Source organism: Equus caballus, chromosome 15 (genome assembly GCF_041296265.1).
Source record: "Equus caballus isolate H_3958 breed thoroughbred chromosome 15, TB-T2T, whole genome shotgun sequence".
Classification (NCBI taxonomy): domain Eukaryota; kingdom Metazoa; phylum Chordata; class Mammalia; order Perissodactyla; family Equidae; genus Equus; species Equus caballus.
This window is the reverse complement of record NC_091698.1, coordinates 80363634-80385907: the sequence shown is the minus strand read 5'-3', so window position 1 is coordinate 80385907 and position 22274 is coordinate 80363634. Positions and strand designations below refer to the sequence as shown.

General features: G+C 40.9%; 2 protein-coding genes across 6 annotated transcripts in view; both read right to left on the bottom strand.

The window, feature by feature from the left end:
* The window catches only part of MEMO1 (mediator of cell motility 1), a 119453-nt gene extending 115943 nt beyond the window's left edge, over nt 1–3510 (bottom strand). Inside the window, exons 1-2 of one of the 4 annotated variants that reach the window (XR_011426506.1) lie at nt 3308–3379; nt 2544–2621 (exon numbers count right to left, since the gene is read on the bottom strand). Coding sequence is in view for 2 of the 4 variants with exons in the window: in XM_023619279.2 (XP_023475047.1) it covers nt 2544–2604 (61 nt within the window). In the remaining 2 variants the exon portion in view is untranslated. Of the gene's footprint in view, nt 1–2543; nt 2987–3307 lie in introns of those variants that run through there. The other 3 variants (XM_023619279.2, XR_011426505.1, XM_070236528.1) reach the window with 3 other exon arrangements.
* Nucleotides 3511–10340: 6830 nt separating this feature from the next.
* Nucleotides 10341–20924, bottom strand: DPY30 (dpy-30 histone methyltransferase complex regulatory subunit). Of its 2 annotated transcripts, none has more exons than XM_001501502.6 (5): nt 20645–20924; nt 20333–20404; nt 20200–20247; nt 13733–13875; nt 10341–10682 (listed from the first exon to the last, which is right to left on the bottom strand). In XM_001501502.6, the coding sequence occupies exons 2-5, from the start codon at nt 20366–20368 to the stop codon at nt 10610–10612; spliced, it is 300 nt and encodes a 99-aa protein (XP_001501552.1). In that variant the 5' UTR covers nt 20369–20404; nt 20645–20924; the 3' UTR covers nt 10341–10609. The 2 variants fall into 2 exon arrangements, with proteins under 2 accessions (XP_001501552.1, XP_001501544.1); XM_001501494.5 differs by having other exon boundaries at nt 20505–20897.
* Nucleotides 20925–22274: the final 1350 nt, after the last annotated feature.

Below are 22274 nucleotides of genomic sequence, written 5' to 3'. Positions count from 1 at the left end.
ATCTGCCTCTTTCCTATTTTACGCTTTTTGGACTAGTTTACTAGGGAAACAATAATAACACAAGTAGAATTTTTCCAGTGGTCAATGTTATCAATATAAGTACACTGGGATATTAAATATAGAAGTTATCAGACCAAGTCAAAGTTTATTTACCTATATTTTTACTTATTTTTAAAATACAAAATAAGCTTTTACAACTAAATTGCTTTAAATTCACCCTCAATTATTACTCAAGTTTAAAGTCACACACATACACACACACTCTGAATTTTATTTTATTTTTTTTGCTGAGGAAGAGTCACCCTGAGCTAACACCTGTTGCCAATCTTCCTCTTTTTGCCTGAGTAAGATTTGCCCTGAACTAACATCTGTGCCAATCTTCCTCTATTTTGTATGTGGGTCACCGCCACAGCATGGCCGCCAAGTGGTACAGGTCCAAGCCTGGGAACCAAACCCGGGCCACCAAAGCATAGCACACTAAACTTAACCACTAGGCCACAGGGCTGGCCCATGAATTTTCTTTTTTAACAATTAGTTCTCTATGACAATTCACATTACCAAAATGGCATTACTGATTTCATTCACAACTTAGAGAAATAAGAATATATTCAAAATTTTTAAGAAAATAGTCCATTTTAGTTCACTATTGATAAATAGCCACAGTCACAGAATGTTTTGAGCTGGATTAAAGGATTCTCTTATATTTGAGAAGATTATTGAAGAAGTCTTTTCAAGTCTAAAGTGTGAACTATGCCTTATTTTACCAAAGAACGTTCAAGAAACTAGAAAAATTCCTCCAGAATCATGTGCCCACTTTTCAATGCAAACTACAAAAAAAAAAGTTTAAAACACTTATATAAAGATATCGAAATCAAAAGCAAGAGAAATTAACTAAAAGATGGTCACGAAAGTGACAACTGAGACTTTTTAACTCTCAAAACACATTGAAAAAAAAAACTTAGTGATTTACAACCCTGAAAAGACTATTATTCACTAATATACTTAATATTAATAATGTACTGATTGGAAGACAAACCCTGGAACCAGGACTCTCATTTCTCACTTCTTGTTCTGCCACTGGCTTAGTACTGAGTCTTGGACACATCCCCAAATGTTGAACAAGAAAACCTTAACTGACATTCGCAGGTTGTGAGAATTGATTAAATGTTTATGAAGTACTTTAGGACCACGAAGGGAAGCCACTGTAACCACTAAATGTCATTTGCTTAATACAAAACTATAGATACCTGTTAGGCTTGCAAGCCCAAAGCAAATCTTCAGTGAGTCAGTAAAGTGCATGTATTTAATGAGCTAGGTTAGCAACCACAGAGAAATCATTTCTCTTCCAAATCTTCGTTTTCTCACAAACCATGTCACTATCCAACCCAACTATTTGCAAAGGGAAACAAGATCCAATTCACATTAAAGGTAGGTCTAGTTATTGACCAGCCAATACGAAACGACTGAAAACTATTAGGAATCACAGTGGAACTTTCTTTGTTAACTTACCAGAAATGTGACTCCTGAAAGTAATCCCAGAAAACAGTCCTTCTAACAAGAGCTTTATTAAAGGGCAAGTCCCTACCCTTCCTTACATAAAGAGCTCTAAAATGTTTTCAGACAGGAGACAGCAGACTAAATTCGCTCGAAACCGAATCGAATTCGTTAGGTAGTTCCAGCACCTGCTTGGTGACCGGTGAGGCTGCTCAGGAAAGTGCTGATGCCACCTCCAGCTGCCCCTCTCGTGAATGACAGTAACAATGAAAACAGTGACAAAAGAGCTGGGAGGCCACCCCGAGCCTCTGCTCGGCAGTACTTCTACCCTACCCCCAACATCCAGAGCTGCGAATCCCAGAAAAGACCCTCCTCTTACAGATGTCACGGGCGCAGACCCTGCCTCCCGTCTGGCAACGTGAAAAAGTACTACCCTCCGCGGCTTCCGAGACCGCCGAGCACCTGAAAGGTGAGGGGGAAAGGCCGCCTCTCCCGCTCAGCCGCCAAAGGAAAAGGGAGAAGACTTCCTCTCTGGAGCTGCGAGCCCTGCCCGGACCGCCGGCGGGGAGGACAGGAGAGCGCGTCCCTCCCGGGCCACAGGGCGGAGGGTCGCGCGGCTCCGTGCTGGGGAAGCGGGGCTCGGGCGCCGGGCAAACCGGCCTCCCAGGGGTGGCAGCGGTCGGCCGCCCGCTTCCCGGGAGCCGGCGGAGGCGACGAGCAGGCTCGGGTCCGGCAGCACAGGGAGCACATTCTTCCCTCCAGCCCGGTCCCGAGGGAGGGCGCGGGCGGCCGGGGCGGCAACTCTCCCTCTCGCCCAACTCCGGGCTGAGCGTGAGGGCGGCCGGCCCGGGCTGCCCGGCGGGAGGCCGCCCGGGGGGAGGCGGCGCGGCGGCCTCCGGCCCGCTCCCTCCCCACGCGGTCCGCGGCCGGGGCCGTCCGCGCCCTCGGCCCTCCCGCCGCCGCGCGGGGCCGGGCCGCCGACCTCGGCCGGCCGGGCGCGGGGCCAGGCGGCGGCGGCGGCGGGCGGGCCGGCCGGCCTGGGGCCCTACCTGAGGCTGTGTACCAGCTCCCGGCGTGACTGGCTTCCCGGCAGACCACTCGGTTGGACATCTTGGTGCCTGTGCCGCCTATGGTGCACGAGGATGAATGAGGAGGCGGCGGCGGCGGCGGCAGGAGCGGCTCCGCGAGGGGACGAGACACCGCGGGCCCAGCCCAGGAGGAGGCGGCAGCGGGGAGGGGATCAGCCCGGCCCAGGAGGAGGAGGAAGAGGAGGAGGCGGCGGCCCAGGAGGAGGAGATGGCAGCCGGGGCGGTGGCGGCGGCAGCAACAATCACCACAAACTCCGGCGACCGCCGGAAGATGGGGCCCGCGGCGGCTTCACTGAGGCCCGGAAAGCCCTGGCCCCGGCCCCCGGCGTCGCCGCTGCTGCCCAGCCGGGGCTGGTTCCGCCGAGCCGCCCCCACGGCCCCCTCCCCTCCCCGCTGGCCTCCCCGAGCCACCGCCGGTGACCCCACCCCCGTGACTCCGCGCCCGCCCCCTCCCCCCACCCCCCGCGGGACTCCCCGCACCCACCCCCACCCCGGGCAGGGCCCTCCTGCCCGCCCGGCCGCCGGGCCGCCGGCCCCGCCCCGCCCCGCTCCTCCTCCGGCCGCGCGGTGAGGTTAACGGCGGAAACCGGACAGGCCAGGCGGCATCTGGGGTCGGGCGGCCCCGCGAGGAGGCAGCGGCGGCTGCGGCTCCGCGCACACAAAAGCCCAGGGCCGGGGCCTGAACCGGGGAAGGCAGACCCGGAGAAGAGCCAACGCTTCCTTACTCGCCACTCTAACGGGTCCTGCCCACTGAGCATGCCCAGCAGCCGCTGCCAGGCCCGCCGAGGAATCTCAACGTGCACGCTCCGCTCTCCGGGGTTTAGCGGCAGCAGAGGCTGGGAGGGGGAGGGCGCGGGGAGCAGGACGCAGCCGCAGGGCAAGCCCCCTCCCCCAGCCAACTTCCTTAAATGAAGAGCACCTAGGGCGTGCAGAGGCGGCTTTCCACGGGGAAAGTCCACCTCGGACTGCCCGTGATACGCAGGAGTCCTTCGTGGATTCGAACCCCCAAGGTTTCACTCCTAGGGACGCAAGTCTGTGGCCACGTTGAGAAGTTCATTTGTAGAGGCTGCCACATGGTAGTGTGCTTGTGGTCCTGCAAATGCTGGCGTGTGCTTCACAGAGCCACTCTTAGCACCTAACCGTGGCTTTGACACTATAAACATGTATCTTGTTTCATGTTATATTTATGTAGGTGCATGTCTTAACTCCCTAAGGTGTGATATAGCTAGCCTCAGTTTTTCTCATCTATAAATTGGGGGTAACAATACTCAAGGGGTGGCCCTAGGATTATAAATTAATAAAATGTAAAGAGCCTGATACACTAGGCATACGACAAACATTATATTCAACTCTTCGTTAGCTTATAAATCCCAGTAGTCCACAGAAGTCAGGAACAAATAATTCTTTTAAAATTATAGAAGAATCACCCCAAAGTAGGCTCTCTTAGACCTCCAAGGAATCGTTGTTGGGAAGTAGACCATTCCAAAACTGGGAAGAGAGTAAAAGTTGCATATCTTCAATGAAAGATTTTGAGTTACAGCAATAAAATTGTTTTATCTGAATTTCACACTAAACAGATCCGTGGTAGAGTCCAAAGCAGACACTGGCTGCCTAAGCTTCCCTAGTGCCATAGTAATATGCCTTTTCTTAAAAAAAAAAAAAAAAAGGTACTATCCTATTCCTACGCCTCCTCCCACCTTGGTCAGCTTTAAGGCCCAAGGACCTTGTGTGAGATCCCAGTCCTAAAGGCTGGCCAATTGCTGCAACATATCCGGCTGTCACGCCTTTTTCTACATTGTTATTAGGCTAAAAAAACTCCAAAATGTACTTTTTACTCAATTTTTAACCCTCTCTCTTCACCACTGTCCCAAATATTAAAATATTATGCAGCAAAAAAAAAAAAATGAATGTACCAACTAGTCAATTTTGGGATAATGGAAAAAAGAGGACTGGAGCTCTGATTCCACGGTACTCTTCCTGAAGTACCAAAACTCAGTAATAACTGATAAAGTAGTGAACTTTTCATTGTAAATTTCAAGAAAAGCAAACTGTTGATATGGTTGAAATGGTGTTGATAATGGTGGTAACTCGAAAATAATTATTACTGATTTGTTTCTGTGGACAAAAAAGGAAGGGAGGGACACTGGAAATAATGAACTAAGAAAGCTTCATATTTAGGCTGGTCAAATTAGAAAATCAAATTTTGAGTCCTGGCCCTGTCAATCACCAGCTGTGTCATCCTGGACATATAGTAATTTAACCTTTTAAAGCCTGAGTTTTCTCATCTGTCAAATGCAAACAGCGGTAATATCTAACTCACAGGCTTGCTCTAAGAATCTTTGAGGTATGTAAAAACAATTTGTAAGCTGTTCTTTGTAAATGTTCTTATCATTATCCTCTGCTCCTAGCAAGAATCCTATGTCTCATTCCAAACTAGTAATCTAATTTGAAATTAAGCTTCCTCCCTATGAAAGTGCTCAGTTGGAGGCTGCTTTCCCCAAAGGATTTTTCCTACTGGTCATATTGAGCAAAGACTCAATGCCAAGTAAAGAGAAAGGTTAGAAGATCTTCTATTGTCTCTAGAATCCTCTCGATATATATCCCACCATTACTTCTACACATCTTATTCTGGCTACTTATTCAAGGGTAGACTCTTGAAAGAAATAAGTTGAAACTATTCACTTACCCACCTCCCCTAAATTAAGGAAGATCCATATAATGCACAATACTCATTTCATATCTCAGGAGAAGCCTGTTTGGCAAAACTATGCAATTCCTATGTTATTATTAGTTTCCATTATATCCACCAGAAATTTGGGTTTGATGCCCCATAAATATAATTCATAGTAAAGGGCAAGGAAGAAATCTTCATTAATAGAGTGCGTATGAAGCATAGACTTCAACAAATAGGGCACCATTAGTCCCAGAACCCAACATTAATATCCTACATATTTTCTGAAATAGCATATTGGATATTAACTGCATCAGTCTGTACTAGCAAACGTCTAGAAACAACAATATCCATCAATATGAGATGTGGAAAAATGGATACTTATATTCTCATACACTTGCATATACATGGGATACTTCTAGAAGGAAACACAACAAACTGGTAACAGTAACTGTTTGGGCAGCTGAGTGCAAGGATGGACAAAAGATTTAAAGTTTTCAATGTATATCTTTGTGTATCTTTTTAATTTTGTGCCATATACATATACTACCCATACAAAAAAATACTTACTTACATCTTTAGGCTTGATTTTTGTTTTTGTTTTTGTAATCTACATGGCAATATTGAATTAACCTTTTTTTAAAAAAAAAGATTTTATTTTTCCTTTTGCTCCCCAAAGCCCCCTGGTACATAGTTGTATATTTTTAGTTGTGAGTCCTTCTAGTTGTGGCATGTGGGATGCTGCCTCAGCATGGCTTGATGAGCAGTGCCATATCTGCACCCAGGATTTGAACCAGTGAAACCCTGGGCTGCCAGAGCAGAGTGCACGAACTTAACCACTCGGCCATGGGGGGGGGCGGGGGGGGGGGCCTTGAATTATTACCATTTTTAGATTTTACTTATCCACAACTGATAGCTTGATGAGCCCCTAATTATGGAAAGCCTTATATCGGAAAAATATTCTAGATTACTACAGGGTTTTGAAGAAATCAAGGTTGAGAGAAGAGTTTAGCATAAAGATGCTCTTTTGATTTCAAAGTAATACTCTAACCTACTTTCAGTAAACTTTGCTTCTTTCTTCTTTAGAAATCAAACTTAATATGTAACACTTATTAAACACTTACTACGTACCTGACACTGGGCTAAGTACATTTTTAATGATTCTTATAAGATGAAAATATGTTCATTTCCAATTTTTTGGAATAAATTTTGTACATAAAGCTTTTTTCAAATTTATTGTTAATATTATTTAGGATTCCCAGAAATTAAATAACTGACAAGAGGGTTTTTTTTTAAAGAAAATTCTTATTCATTTCTGACTACCTCTTTTATCTCTAGTGACCTATTTTCTACTATTATATTACTTTCCTACTTTCCTAATTTAAATCCAGAGGTTTTTAAACAAGTGGATTCTGGGTGATAGCCATTTACAGCTTTCATCTTTTGTCCTTGGTTACAATTTGATCATATGTACCAGGCTTCCAATTTGTTAATGCCTTTTTGGAGTCCAATACAGGAAAATATCTGACTACAATATTTATGGTATCCCTACAACCATTCTATCATGTTTCTATGGGAAGTTATCATTCTTAAAATCCCACTATACTTTCTCCTAAGTGAGATTTAAACAACGGTTTAATATTCTTCCTATAGGCTCGTCAGAATTAGATAGACCAACGCCTATCTAAACTGTTTTTCTTTTTTTCAATTCAAAGTCTCTATTTCCTTTAGGAATCTATTCCTGATTTACTCTACTGTTCCTCCCACTAACCACCTACTGACATAATTCAAGAATTCACTCAATAAGAAAAAGTACTTTCTTCTATTTCTGTATTTGTTTGCTAAGCAATATCTTCCTCATTAAATTAAGCACTCAAAAAGTAGGAATTGTTTCTATAATTTCCAGATACACATAAAATACCTAATCAAAGTATAGGAGAAGCTTGCTTAACTGACTTCTATTTAACCAACTTACTGGAGTAAGTGATGCTCTCCATTCCCATAGTAAAATACACTGAAAAATGCCCACCACAAGCTGAACATTTGAAGCTGGTAGACCACACCTTTTAGGAAACTCTCACACTTTTGCACTCTCCTAGGTTTGTGTGCAGAACAAGGATCAATTACATTCTTTAACTTATTTATACCAGTTGTACTAGGTACTGCCATGACATATTTTAATTAGATATTACACAAACCAATAAAATACAAATGTAATGTAAAAGGTGTATGTACAAATATTAGATGGAAAGTTTTGGGAAGAATCAATAAAAACAACTGTCAAATTAGAAGCAGATAAGATGACTGAAGGCTGAAGGAAAAAAACATGAAAAAAGTGTAGGATTCTACAAATTACTTCTTAAATATCTAAAATCTTACTCAACTTTCAAAAAATCTGAAACTGAAATTTGTAGACATTATAGGGATGGTTTGTGGAAGAAAGATGATACAGAATTCCAATCAAAGAACTCAGAACCAGAGAAAAGACTGAAATCAAAATATTTTTAAGTTTTAAAAAACTGTTTAGTGTCATTTATGATTCCCTATGACTCTTTCATCTACCAGCCAGAGAAGAGGGCTTCTACTGTACACATATAAGGGCTAATTTTTCTCCCCAAAGAAAAATTTTAAGCATATCTGAGAGCATTACAGCAGAGGGTAATATAGCATTGAGGAGAGGTAACACAGCATTAAACTGGGTTTGAATCCTTGCCCTGAACTTACTTCCCCTGAAACCTTGAGCAAGTTAACTAAGTCTCACTTTCTTCATCGAAAAACGTGGTATTAAAATGAAACATATCTCATAGGTTTTGAGGATTAAATGATAATTCATATAAAGTATTTAACATGGTGCCTGGCACATGGTAAGTGCTCGGTAAGTAGCATGTGCACTGCCAGCAAGACATGCCTATTCTCAGTCCTCACTGAAAACGTACCAATTTCAAGATGGAGTAATTTAAGCTCCATCTCAAAGTTAATTCAATAGAACACTGGAAGTAGACCAGGACTACGCAGAGAACTGCATTACTTCTAAGTGGTCATTAACCAGAGGTGTGTATCAGAATGCCTTAAAGAGTTTTTGTCAAATTCAGAAGCCCAGGCTCTATCCCAATTGAATTAGGCTCTCCAGGGCCCAGGCATGCATATACATATGCATATTTTTTTAAATTTACATATATACTTGACATATATATTTATATCTGAGAAGTTTTCCCCAAGTGGCTCTGATGTGAATCACTGGTGAAGAACTACTGTTAAGAAGATAAAATTATTGATGCTTTAATAAAAGGTTACCCAATTAGTACTAAATGTTAAAATATCACTAAAAAGACTTGGGTAGAACATATGAGTTAGCTAAATAACCAAAATAAATTTGATGGGATACTTGTGAAAAGTACTGTATAAGCAAGAGATCCCAGTATTTCCAGGTTTTTCCTATTCAAATATTTGGATCTACAGATATAAATCAAAACCATAGCATCAGGGGGCCGACCCCATGGCCGAGTGGTTAAGTTCATGCGCTTGCTTCAGCGGCCCAGGGTTTGGATCCTGGGTGCAGACACGGCACCGTTCATTAGGCCATGTTGAGGCAGCGTCCCACATGCCACAACTAGAAGGACCCACAACTATAATATACAACTATGTACTGGGAGGAATTGGGGAGGAAAAAAAGCAGGGGTAAAAAAAAAGATTGGCAACAGTTGTTAGCTCAGGTGCCAATCTTAAAAAAAAACCCATAGCACCATCTCCCTGCAAGCGTCACTCCTTCTTTGCATTTTTTTTTTTGGAGGAAGATTAGCCCTGAGCTAACTACTGCCAATCCTCCTCTTTTTGCTGAGGAAGACTGGTCCTGAGCTAACATCCGTGTTCATCTTCCTCTACTTTATATGTGGGACACCTAGCACAGCATAGTTTTTGCCAAGCAGTGCCATGTCCGCACCCAGGATCCAAACCCGCAAACCCCGGGCCACCGAGAAGCAGAATGTGCGAACTTCACCGCTGCGCCACTGGGCCAGCCCCCTCACTCTTTCTGAAAGAAGTTTTTCCTGTGTTAAAGAGAACTTTAACTAATTAAATTAACTAATTAAATTTCTAACTTTGCCTCCCCATATTTAGCTTGGAGACAGAAGTCTTTAATATGCTTGCAAAGGAGGGTTTCTCAACCTTAGAATTCAACATTTTGAGCTGAATCATTCTTGAGGAGGGGTACGGCACCTAGGCTGTCTTGTGCGTTGTAAGATATTTAGCAGTATCTCTGGCCTTTACCCACTAGATGCCCCACCTTACTCCACTTGTGACAACCAAAATGTTTCTAGACATCACCAATATCCTCTGGAGAGATGCGGGCAAAATCACTTTGAGTTGAGAACCACTGCTCTAACGAATGTTTTTCCTGCTCGGCTCTCTTCAGACAATTTTCTCTTTTCTGAGTTAGTGAGTTATCTCAATTTCTTCACACAGGCCAAAGTGAACAGATCCAAAAAGGACTGGCTAGTGTTTTTTATTACAAAAAGCAGCAATGATATTAACCAGCACAAGTACTTCTCACTGAGTTATCAGCAACACGTTGGTTGAACTGGGTTTGAATGCCCATTCAAGCACTTACCAGCAGTGCGGTCTTGAGCAAATCCCCTAACTTCCCCAAATCTGTTTCCTCATCTGCAAAATGGGAGTAACAATATCTACTTTGCAGAGTTTCTATGTGAGATAATTTAAGTAAAATAGTACTGTGCCTGACACATAAAATTGCAATAAATGATAGCTATTACTATATTATTACCATAAAGGCTGACAGCATTGGAGAATACTGTACACCCTCTGAAATACTTCAGCAGTATTCCAACTTTACTGTGCATTGAATCACCTCTGATGTTTGTTAAAAATTGAAGATGCTCAGATCCCATCCTCTGAGAGGTCCAGGGATAACGCTGAGAAAAACCGGCTGAGATTTTTTTAACATTATACTTGACTCTGGTAGATTTTCATGCTGCTGTAAAAGCCTACAGCATTCTAAGACACAAGAAAGAAGCAATTTCTGAAAACAACTGACCCATATAAAATGCAGAACAAAAACTACTTTAAAATAATGATATTTTAACAGTTTATTTTGAAGGTCATTTTAAAAAGAAAGTTAAAGACAATCAGAAAAAACTGCACAGAATACACTCATTAAATAAGTATGGTGACTAAATCAAAATAAGAGAAATATATTTTCTTCTGCAACTCCGGAAATAAGTTCTGTTGTCCTGAAGGTTCTTATACTTCCAAAAAGGGGGGAAAATCATGGCAATTAAAGCTGCCTCTTAATCATGTAAATCTACAGTAGAAACCAAATTTTTCTGTTCTTCCCAATAGGTCAGTTTCGATCTTCAAACTGTGCCTTGTTTTTTAAAAGATATGATGCTAGAAATTCAATGGGATTTGGTGGTCTGTAAGAGAAAAAAAATCCAAAATTTAGAAATTTATATTCTAGATGTGTTAATTTAAATGTTTTTGCTCCATAATGAAAACATATCATTTTAATTTTCATTTTATATTCAAAGCCCATTCATAGTAAATATGGTAAATGACAATGGCAAGCAAGTTAGCCAACAATATAGTTTAAAGAGACTAAAGTTTTTATAGGATTTAACACTGCTTATGAATGCAATTCCCAAACACAAGTTTCAAAAATGTACTAACAATGTGATGACGATACCTAAGGGAAATAATGACTTGAAGGGGTCACAAGGGAGGCATGTAGGGTGCTGGCAGCATTCAGTTTCTTGATCTGAGTACAAGTTACATGGGTATGTTTGGTTTCTGAAAATTCATCAAGCTATATATCTATGATATACGTAATTTTCTACGTAAGTATTATCTTTCAATAAGAGTACAAAAACAACACAGGAAAATGGCTGTGGCATCACTAAGACATGTAGATGAATTCTCCAAGTGACTAGTCAAAGGGAGCAATACTCATTTGGACAAGTGAGTTCTGTTGTTTCTTTTTAAAAAGTAACTTCTACTTTTCTTCAAATATTTAAATAAATAATAATTCTAATATTGCCACCACACAGCACACCTGAGAAGTTAAACACTTTTTTAAATTAAGAGGTAGGGGGAGGGAGGGTTGGAGTTGTTAAGAGAGTAGATCCTTGGGGCCAGCCTGGTGATGCAGTGATTAAGCTCGCACATTCCACTTTGGTGGCCCGGGGTTTGCCAGTTCAGATCCCAGGTGCAGGACATGGCACCGCTTGGCAAGCCATGCTGTGGCAGGCGTCCCACATATAAATTAGAGGAAGATGGGCACAGATGTTAGCTCAGGGCCAGTCTTCCTCAGCAAAAAGGGTAGGATTGGCAGCGCATGTTAGCTCAGGGCTAATCTTCCTCAAAAGAAAAAAAAGAGTAGATCCTAAGAGTTCTCATCATAAGGAGAAATTCTTTTTCTTTTTATTGTATCTATATGAGTTGATGGATGTTAACTAAACCTACTATGGTAATCATTTCACAATATGTGTAAATCAAACCATCATGCCATACACTTTAAACTTATACAGTGATGCATGTCAATTATTTCTCAATAAAACTGGAAAAAAATTTAAAAAAAAAGAGTTCTTTCATATTTATCTTTTTTTTTTAAAGATTTAATTTTTTTCCTTTTTATCCCCAAAGCCCCCCAGTACATAGTTGTATATTCTTTGTTGTGGGTCCTTCTAGTTGTGCCATGTGGGACGCTGCCTCAGCGTGGTTTGATGAGCGGTGCCATGTCCACGCCCAGGATTCGAACCAACGAAACACTGGGCCGCCTGCAGCAGAGTGCGCGAACTTAACCACTCGGCCACAGGGCCAGCCCCCATATTTATCATTTTTACATAAATTATTCTTATAGCGAAAAAGTCCAAACATGAAAACTTGGGGAAAACATCTATTTTAAACCCTACTATGAAAAAGCATATTTAGAATAAATATTATAAAAACTATATTAGAAATCATAATGATGTCAAAACATTCCCTTAACATTTTTCTTTTTAAAGATTTTATTTTTCCTTTTTCTCCCCAAAGCCCCCCGGTACATAGTTGTGTATTTTTAGTTGTGGGTCCTTCTAGTTGTGGCATGTGGGACGCTGCCTCAGCATGACTTGATGAGCAGTGCCATGTCTGCGCCCAGGATCCAAACTGGCGAAACCCTGGGCCGCCAAAGCGGAGCACGCAAACAACCACTCGGCCACAGAGCCGGCCCCCACTTAACACTTTAGACAGCCTTTTGAACTGAATAGACAAAGACAACATTTTTCACAAAATATTTATGATTAATTTGATGATTTATTTTGCCAGAACTCCTTACTTAAAATTTGTATTTACATTTAACAGCATGTTACTTAAAAACTTCTTCAAATTTTTCTCCTAACATTTAAAGTAATATTTAGAATTTCTAAGATATTGGCCTTCTTTAGAGAAAGAAAAAATATATATATATATAAAAGATGTTCACAATTCAATTGTCAGTGGCACAGATAAGAAATACCTTGTAGTCATAAATAAATACTATTTTATAAATATAAAAATCCAAGACAAATATTTAATGTGAATTCATATAATTTCTACATTAACTAATATACGTATTTTAAATCAACAACTATTTCTTAGTGTAAGATGAGACATATTTCCATCAAGTTCTTTATCAAGTTATATCAGTTTGCTACAGTATTCATTATTATTCTTTGAATAAAATATAATTTATACCTAATAAATGTTAACTAATGTAACTTACAAAAAATTTTTCTTATTAGATTTGCTTATACACAAGAAAATTTAAATAGAATTACTAGGGAAAAACATGCACAGAAAAGAGAAAAACTGTAACCTTCTAATAAAGAAATGTAAATTAAAACAACTTGGCAAGAAAAGTTTATAACACTCATGCTATTGAGCCCTGATGAGATTGAAAGAATTTTAAGGATAAACTTTTGGACAGAAATATGATATAAAGTGTCACAAATCAAAATAATAGTCATGTCCTTTGAACTAGAAAACCAGCTCTTGGGAATTTATCATAAGAAAGTAATTAAACAAAAGCCAAAGAGGCATGAAAATAGATAAACTGCCTGGTGACCTATAATAACAAAGGAAATTGGACCTAAATGTTCAACAATGAGAAAATGGCTAAGTTAACTGTGGTATTATTATAATTTAAATTATAATCACAAAGGCTATACAGACATACAGAAAAAGTTTTATCATAATATTAAGTAAAAAGAAGATACAAAATTACATGTGTACCATGATTAAAATCTTTACAAATATGCACATGCTTTAAGACAAGTAGAAAAAAATGAAAGTGCCTGAATTGAGATTATGGGCTGACTTCTTTAAAAATAAATCTTTTATACTCATAAATTCCTTACATAGTAAAAAATAACTATACAAAACTAATGATATTTCAATTCAGGAAGTCTACTTTGCTTTCTCTGGTAACTCCATTTGCAGACACTCTTACCTTTCCTTTGCAAGCACAGCAAGTCCTTGTAACAAGATAGGCACAACTGTCTGATCCAGGTAGGCACGAGTTGGTAAAGACTGGAGATCCACTTTCTGTTTTGATGACTTTTCTGCATTAATCTTCTCGTTTTCTACTATCCTCTAGTGAATTCAAAGACATGCATTAATATGACAAATAACTAGATTATTTTCAGTGTTAAACAAAAATTAATGGAAATATGACACTAATAGAAAAGACAAATCAATGACCAGAAACCTGGCGTGAATCTGCAAGTCTTTCTCCAAAATAAAATCAGACGCTGATTTTCTAATCCTCTAAATTTCATTCAAGCTTTCTCTCTCTGAAGGCACCATAATCTCTCATTCTTTTAATATCATATCTTCAGATCCTACTCTTTCTCCCTTTCCTTCTGCTTTTTTTAGAAGTAATACAAGTCACTTTTTCTTTTTTCATGAGAATACCTTCTCACAGTGTGCTTCAAAAAATCTAGACACGACTCTAAATAGCACTGTGACAGTGAGAAAGCTAGTCCTGTTTCAATTCTTTCATCATAGATAATATAAAGAAAAAAGATTCAGTCTGGTACTAATACATCTTTAACACTTCTGTAAAACTTGCTAAACTCCCTTCTTAACAGAAAGAGCTAGGTTCAGGCTCAGAGCCTTCAATGGCAACAGAATCTAGCTAAAATTTATTACCAGTTTTGTATTCACTGTTTCCATTTTTATGGCTACCTTCTATTACAATGAGAATGCTTTTCCATTGATGTTTCTTTTTCAAAGAAATGCATCCATGATTTTTAAAAGTAAATAGATTTAAGGAAAAATAACATGGGGCGGCTTGGTGGCACAGCGGTTAAGTTCACACATTCCGATTTTGCGGCCCAGGGTTCGCCGGTTCGGATCCTGGGTGCTGACATGGCACCGCATGGCAAGCCATGCTGTGGTAGGCGTCCCACATATAAAGTAGAGGAAGATGGGCACCGATGTTAGCTCAGAGCTAGTTTTTTTTTTTTTTTTTTTTGAGGAAGATTAGCCCTGAGCTAACTGCTGCCAATCCTCCTCTTTTTAAGCCGAGGAAGACTGGCCCTAAGCTAACATCCATGCTCATCTTCCTCTACTTTATATGTGGGACGCCTACCACAGCATTGCTTTTGCCAAGCAGTGCCATGTCTGCACCCAGGATCTGAACCGATGAACCCCAGGCCTCTGAAGCAACACGTGTGCACTTAACGGCTGAGCCACTGGGCCAGCCCCTCAGGGCCAGTCTTCCTCAGCAAAAAGAGGAGGATTAGGGGCTGGCCCCGTGGCCGAGTGGTTGGGTTCGCGAGCTCCCCTGCAGGTGGCCCAGTGTTTCGTTGGTTCGGATCCTGGGCGCGGACATGGCACTGTTCATGGGGCCACGCTGGGGCGGCGTCCCACATGCCACAACGAAGTGGACCCACAACGAAGAATATACAACTATGTAACGGGGGGCTTTGGGGAGAAAGAGGAAAAAAATAAAATCTTTGGAAAAAAAAAAAGAGGAGGATTAGTGGCAGACATTAGCTCAGGGCTAATCTTCCTCAAAAAAAAAAAAAAAAACCAAACCAATAATAGCCCAAAAAACCAGGGGAAATGACTAATATGGAAAAGATCATTAATGTGACATTTAAATGATGTTTAGGAAACAATGACTTATACTTTCTACCCCTAAGGATCCCAAAATTTGGGGCCTTTCACACAGATTCATCTGACATTCAGAGCATCAAAAATGAGTGTATTGAAAAACTTTGCCTTCTTTTGGAAATCTACCATTTTAGAAATTTAGAAATAAGTAGCCATCTAAAAGACAAAACACTATTAAGAGGACTTTTATTTAAACGAACTTTGATCCAATCATACTCAAACTGGATATGAATGAGTCAACAATTCTTCTAGATGATTTTTTTTAGACAATTTTATTTTGTAAGAATTGAGAAAAAACTTTATTTGCATACTTACAATATATATATCATAGTTTCCAAAGACACCTCCCATAACTACGTCAGGCTACTATTCTAGTTTTGCTTATGATTTTTCAATCTAATTTTGGGACTCAGAGAAAATCATTTTCTATACTTAATGTATAAAATAACTATTTGCCAATGCATTAAGAAACTTACTGTTCCTCAATAAATTTCAATAGATAGTACCCATATATGACAAAAACTAGTCAGTTACATGACATTCCAATGCCTTCAATAAGAAATAGCAGTGCCTAAGCAACTCCTATAGATCCTATAATAAACTCCTTGACCAAATCCTCTCACTTATTTCAATCAAACACTTACTGAATACCCACTACATGCCAATTGCTATGCTTAATTTTAGTTGAGTCAAATCCTGAATTAATCTAAAAAATATATATCCAAATTACCACACAAAAAAAGAGTAAGCTGTTAACAGCGTAAAACAGTGATCACAAAAATGGAAAAATATGAGGTGAGCCCTAGCTTACTGCCTCCTGTCTGAAGAATTAATATGATGTAATCCAGGGAGAATGAACCCAAGCAGAGCCCAGCAGTCTCCCTGAGTTGAGAAGACAGAGGAGAAAATTCAGGGAGACCAAGATAACTAAAATTTGCAGGGTGGAGTACTGAAGAGAAGAGAGTTGCATGGAGATGAGACAGTTGCACAGAAAGAGACTAAAGAGATTGCCTTCCAGCCTTCAGGTGAGTACTTATCAGTGCATGGGTGTGAGGAAGCTATCTAAGGCCAGGGGAAAAAAACATGAAAGGAGCAAGAGGTCCAATCCCTGGAACTCACACAAAGCCAGGAGTAGTTCATGTTCCTGTGTCCCGGAATGGGAAAACCTCATAATACATGATGCATTGGGTAGAATACACAAGAGGAGGAAATTAGGCCTAAACTAAAGGCTGGTCTGGTCTCACCTAACAAAGCTTAAAAAACAAACCTCAGGGGCCAGCCCCATAGCCTAGTGGTTAAGTTCGTGTGCTCCGCTTCAGCGGGCCAGGGTTTCGCTGGTTCAGATCCTGGGCACGGACATGGCTCCACTCATCAGGCCATGCTGAGGTGGTGTCCCACATAGCACAACCAGAAGGACCCACAACTGAAATATACACTATGCACTGGGGGGATTTGGGGAGAAAAAGCAGAAAGAAAAAAAAAAAGAAGATTGGCAATAGTTGTTAGCTCAGGTGCCAATCTTAAAAAAACCCTCAAAAGATCAAATTGTGGGGCCAGCTCAGGGCGCAGCAGTTGAGTTTACAGGTTCTGCTTCGGCAGCCTGGGGTTCACCGGTTCAGATCCCGGATGCAGACCTATGCACCGTTTACCAAGCAATGCTGTGGCAGGCATCCCACATATAAAGTAGAGGAAGATGAACACGGATGTTAGCTCAGGGCCAGTCTTCCTCAGCAAAAAGAGGAAGATTGGTGGCAGACGTTAACTCAGGGCTAATCTTCCTCAAAAAATAAAAATAAAAAAAAACCAAATTGTTTTCAAGTAACTTAACTGTGTCTTAGAACAAAGCTCAAGAATGTTGGAAGGAGGGGCTGGCCCTATGGCCAAGTGGTTAAGTTCATGTGCTCTGCTTCGGCAGCCCAGGGTTTCACCAGTTCGGATCCTGGTCGTGGACGTGGCACCCCTTGTCAGGCCATGCTGAGGCGGCATCCCACATAGCAGAACCAGAGGCACTCACAACTAGAATATACAACTATGTAATGGGAGGCTTTGGGGAGAAGAAGGAGAAAAAGAATGTAGGAGGAATACAAAAATAACTAGTACCCAAAAGGGTAAACTTCACAATGCCCAGCCTCCAATAAAAAATTACCAGACAGGCAAAGAAGCAGGAAAATACTACCCATAATGAGAAGAAACATCAATCCACAGAAACAGATCCAGGAATGACACAGATGGTAGAACAGGCAATGCCATTAAACCAGTTATTATTTTATATGTTCAAGAAGTCCAAAAAAACTCTAAACTCCTAGATCTAAGAAACTCAATGAATCCTAAGCACAAGAAACAGAATTTTTTTTTTTTAAAGATTGGCACCTGAGCTAAGAACTTGCCAAACTTTTTTTTTGCTTTTTCTCCCCAAATCCCCCCAGTAGATAGTTGTATACTTTTAGTTGTGGTCCTTCTAGTTGTGGCACATGGGATGCCACCTCAACAAGACCTGATGAGTGGTGCCATGTCTGCACCCAGGATCTGAACCTGCGGAACCCCGAGCTGCCAAAGTGGAGCGTGTGAACTTAACCACTCGGCCATGGGCCTGGCCCCCAGAAAAATTTTTTTAAAGTACAACAAGGCACATCATAATCAGTTTATTTTAAACCTGTAATATCATCTTAAAAGCACACAGAGAAAGGACATTAAGTATGGAGGAGCGAAGATAGGAATGATAGCAGACTTCTCATCAGAAACGCCAGCCAGAACACAGTGGAGAAAACCTGCACCCAGCAAAAGACTCTCAAAAACGAAGGAAAAATAATGACCTTTTCAGACATTTAGAAGCTTAAAGAATTCCTTACCAGCAGACCTGCACTATAAGAAATGTTAAAGGAAGCCTTTCAAGTGGAAGGAAAATAATACGAGGTGGAAATCTGGATCTACACAAGAATGAAGAGCCCCAAGATGGTAAATATGTGGGTAAATGTGAAATACTCCTTTCTTCTACTGTTTACATCTCTTTAAAGATAATTGACCTTTTAAAGAAAATATAAAAATAATGAATTGCAGAGTTTATAACATATGTAGAAGTAAAATATATGATAACAATAGTACAAAGGCCAGGAGAGAGGAAATGGAAGAATACTGTTGTAAGGTTCTTACACAATACATGAAAAGACCTAAGACCACTTCAAGGTAAATTGTGGTAAGTTAAACTTGCATACTATAAATCCTAAAGCAATCACCTAAAAAAGTAAAATGGAATCATAAGAGAATAAGCAGCAGCAGTTGTAAACTAGTGGTTTCCAGACCATTAGATATCACAAACATGTAAATTAGAAATAACATAATGAATGAAGGGACTGACATAGGGTTGTTAACTCTATTTTGCCAAGTAAAAACTTACAAACGGACAAACATTATTATTTTACTATCACCATTAATTCATAAAAGAACGGGCATTTAAAATTATAGAAGCAGGAAGACCAATCACCAAATAATATATCATTATCAAACACTCACTCCACTCTCATCTTTTTCACTGTACTATGGAAATTGGTCTGAGGGTTTGAGAAGAAGCATTTGGGTAACACTGCTCTACTATATCCTGGCTCGGGCTTCATATACAAACACCATCAAGAAAAGACTATGCTGATGCCTAAAATAACTAAAACACAAAGTGGTGTAGAGAATCTTCACCTGATTCAGCATAGCCATTCAATTAAAAACTACATTATGAAAGACATCGATTCTCTCCTTAATACTGATATCAAACCAATAAATATTCCCAGAAATTCTATAGGCACAGAGTAATCCGTGCCAGCCAGTAATCCACATGCCAGTGAACTCTAAGAGTTGGTCAAGATCGGCAATACAATTTAATACTACCTCAAAAATGTCAACCTGCCTAGGTTTCACAGCTCTCCTGTGCAAGTAACATGCTTCTTGGTGACCTTAGACAAGTTACTAAACTTCTCTGAGTCTTATAAGGCTGAAGATACACGCAAACTACTTAGGAGTGTGCCTAGCACATGGTAATAAGGCTGAAGAAAAATCAGCAACTGTTACCATTATTATTCTCCTTGGAAATGCTCCCGCCCTTATTATCCAAACTTAATAACTGGTGATTTTTTTTTTTAATAAGACACACACATCTCCTCCAGGAAGGCTTTATTTTCCTAACCGATCCCACCCAGCTCTGGTTAATTCGTTTGTTCCAGCGTTTGTCATTCATTTACAAAGTAACTTCTACTTTTAGACAACAACCTCTTAGCCCTTACATGAAAAAGCTATATAAAAGTATACCTTCCTCTGTATGTTTTTCACATGTATTCTCTGAATTCAGACTTAACCGTGTAAGGCAAAAACAGTGTCTACTATGTGTATTATAGCTTCCAATGGCACCTACAAAGAAATCAACATTTATTAAATGTTGACTCCACCAACGCACTATTCTGATACAAAGACAATGGTTTTCCTAATTTCAATGCGCAGTTTTTCCAAAGTAATATTCCAACAAACGCATTAATAGCCACCAAACAAAAAGATTCTGACAGTCACTAATAGTAACGTATGTTTGCTTTTTTATATCACTTTAGAAGTTCAACCTCTTGATTCAAAACTAATTTTTACGTCTGTATATCACGAAGTATCAGTACTGCTAATAAAACAAGCTACCTATAATTTGATACTATTTGGTTCATGATGATAAAGTTTTCCCTCGTGCAAAGCAACCTAGTAAAAATGGATCCCAAGTCTCCTCCAGCTCCTAAGAGACGCATAGAAACAACACAGAACTGGGCGACTTACCTCGACGTTATCTGTGAGACCATACTCAGCGTGAGGATTTTCTGCAACCTAGAAAACAAAACACAGGTCACAGAAACATCAGCCACTCTTTATCGCTGCACGCCGCCACCCTGAATCCAGGGCCTCCCAGTACCTGCGTCTGTCCCTCCATCATCTGCTCTGGCTCCATGGCGGACCCTGCAAGTCACAGTTCCCGGTTACCAGTCTTGGAAAACAAGAAGAATCGTGAGTTACCCGGGAGATTTCGGCACGAACACGCTAGAATCGAGTCCAGCCCAGCCCCCGACCCCGCCCCTCACCCCCACCTGGGCGCGGGAGCACCCCGAGCAGTAGAGGAGCAGGGTTGGGACAGTCCACCACCGGGCGCCCGCATCAGGTCCGGAAGGTCCGCGATAGTCCCAAGAACCTAGAAGAAGTGAGGACAGGGGGAAAGGGAGCTGATTACCCGCGCCCAAGCCGTTGGTTCCTAAGAGCCCTGAACCGCGCCACCAACTCCCAGCACAAACCACTTCCGCCGTAAGTGACGGATATCGCACGACTGGCGCGCCTGCGCAGAACTCCCCAGCTGGCATGGGGCGGGAGGGACTCTGACCGGTCCTGAGTCTACGTTACTTTCTGCGGTCCGCAGGGTATCCTGGCCAAGGGTGGACCCTGGGTCTGTGAGAGAATCTTCCTCGGCCTTCCCACCCAGAGCTAGTGGCACCCCAGCTGCAGACCCCGTGACTAGCCCAGCCCGCAGGGGTTCGGCCCGCCCAGGCTTCGGTGCTGCCTGAAAGCTTCTGCCGAAGCTCTTCCTCGCGGAACCAAAACCACTTGTTGGGTAGTTCTTAATAGAAAATCACAGGCTCAAGTTCAACTATCTGCGAAAGAATGTCAGTGTTTTGCTCTAAAGCCAGAGGTGGGGGAAGAAGCAGTGACGAGGTTTCCTAGTAAGCTTTTATTCAAGTACTTAAATCTGCGGATAAGCGGTGTTAGCGCTACCTTACATTTGTATCAAGATTAGCAACATGCAACTGGCTTTCCAAACCGTGATACTATTGATACTATTGTATTTGTGAAAAATGCAAAGGATAATTTGCCTCCTACGCACAGTTGGAAAATAGCAAACAGGATCTAGTAAATCTAATTGTTTTAATTCCAATAAATTCTGTTTATTTTAAGGTAAATATAAGTGATACACCATTAAAGTTTCTGCCTTTGAGTCAATAATCCCATCTGTAGTTGCACCTTATAATATGAAAATTTGAAAGCTTAATATCAAATATTTGGAGAGTAAATTATGACATATCAGTATGATGGGATATAAGACGTTAAAAGTCATGACTCTGGAAATACGAAAATATTTATGATTATAACATTGTGGGTTTGTTGGGTTTTTTTTTAAAGATTGGCACCTGAGCTAACAACTATTGCCAATCTTTTCTTCCTTTTTTTTTTCTTTTTTTTGCTTTTTCTCCCCAAATGTCCCCAGTACATAGTTGTATATTTTAGTTGTGGGTCCTTCTAGTTGTGGCATGTGGGACGCTGCCTCAGCATGACCTGACAAGTGGTGCCATGTCCGCACCCAGGATCCGAAGCAGCGAAACCCTGGGCCGCCACAGTGGAGCCCACAAACTTAACCACTTGGCCACAGGGCTGGCCCCATAACATTGTTCTTTAAAAAAGTAGAATACAATTTCATTTTGTTACTCTGTAAAAACTGCATGGATTAAAGTAAATAAAGTTTGTTTAGGAGCTAGACTTGCAGGTACATTTTTGAAGTTTATTTTATAATGTATACTTGATTAGTATTGTGATTGGTGACAGCTACCATATGGCACTTTGGGGATTTTTCCTGTAAGACTGATGCAAAGGTGTGGATGCCTATGTACAGGACATAGAAATTTTCTTGGACATATGTTAACTCAAATTAAGATTAAATGCTTTTCAGGAGTAGGAAATAACAGCAAGTAAGACCAGAGAATAATTGGGGAAATTTAAGAGAATAGTTACATGCATTGTTATATTATCGTATATCCATACATTTCCCAATATTGTAGATGCTCAATAAATATTTTAAAATTCCAGAAAGTAAC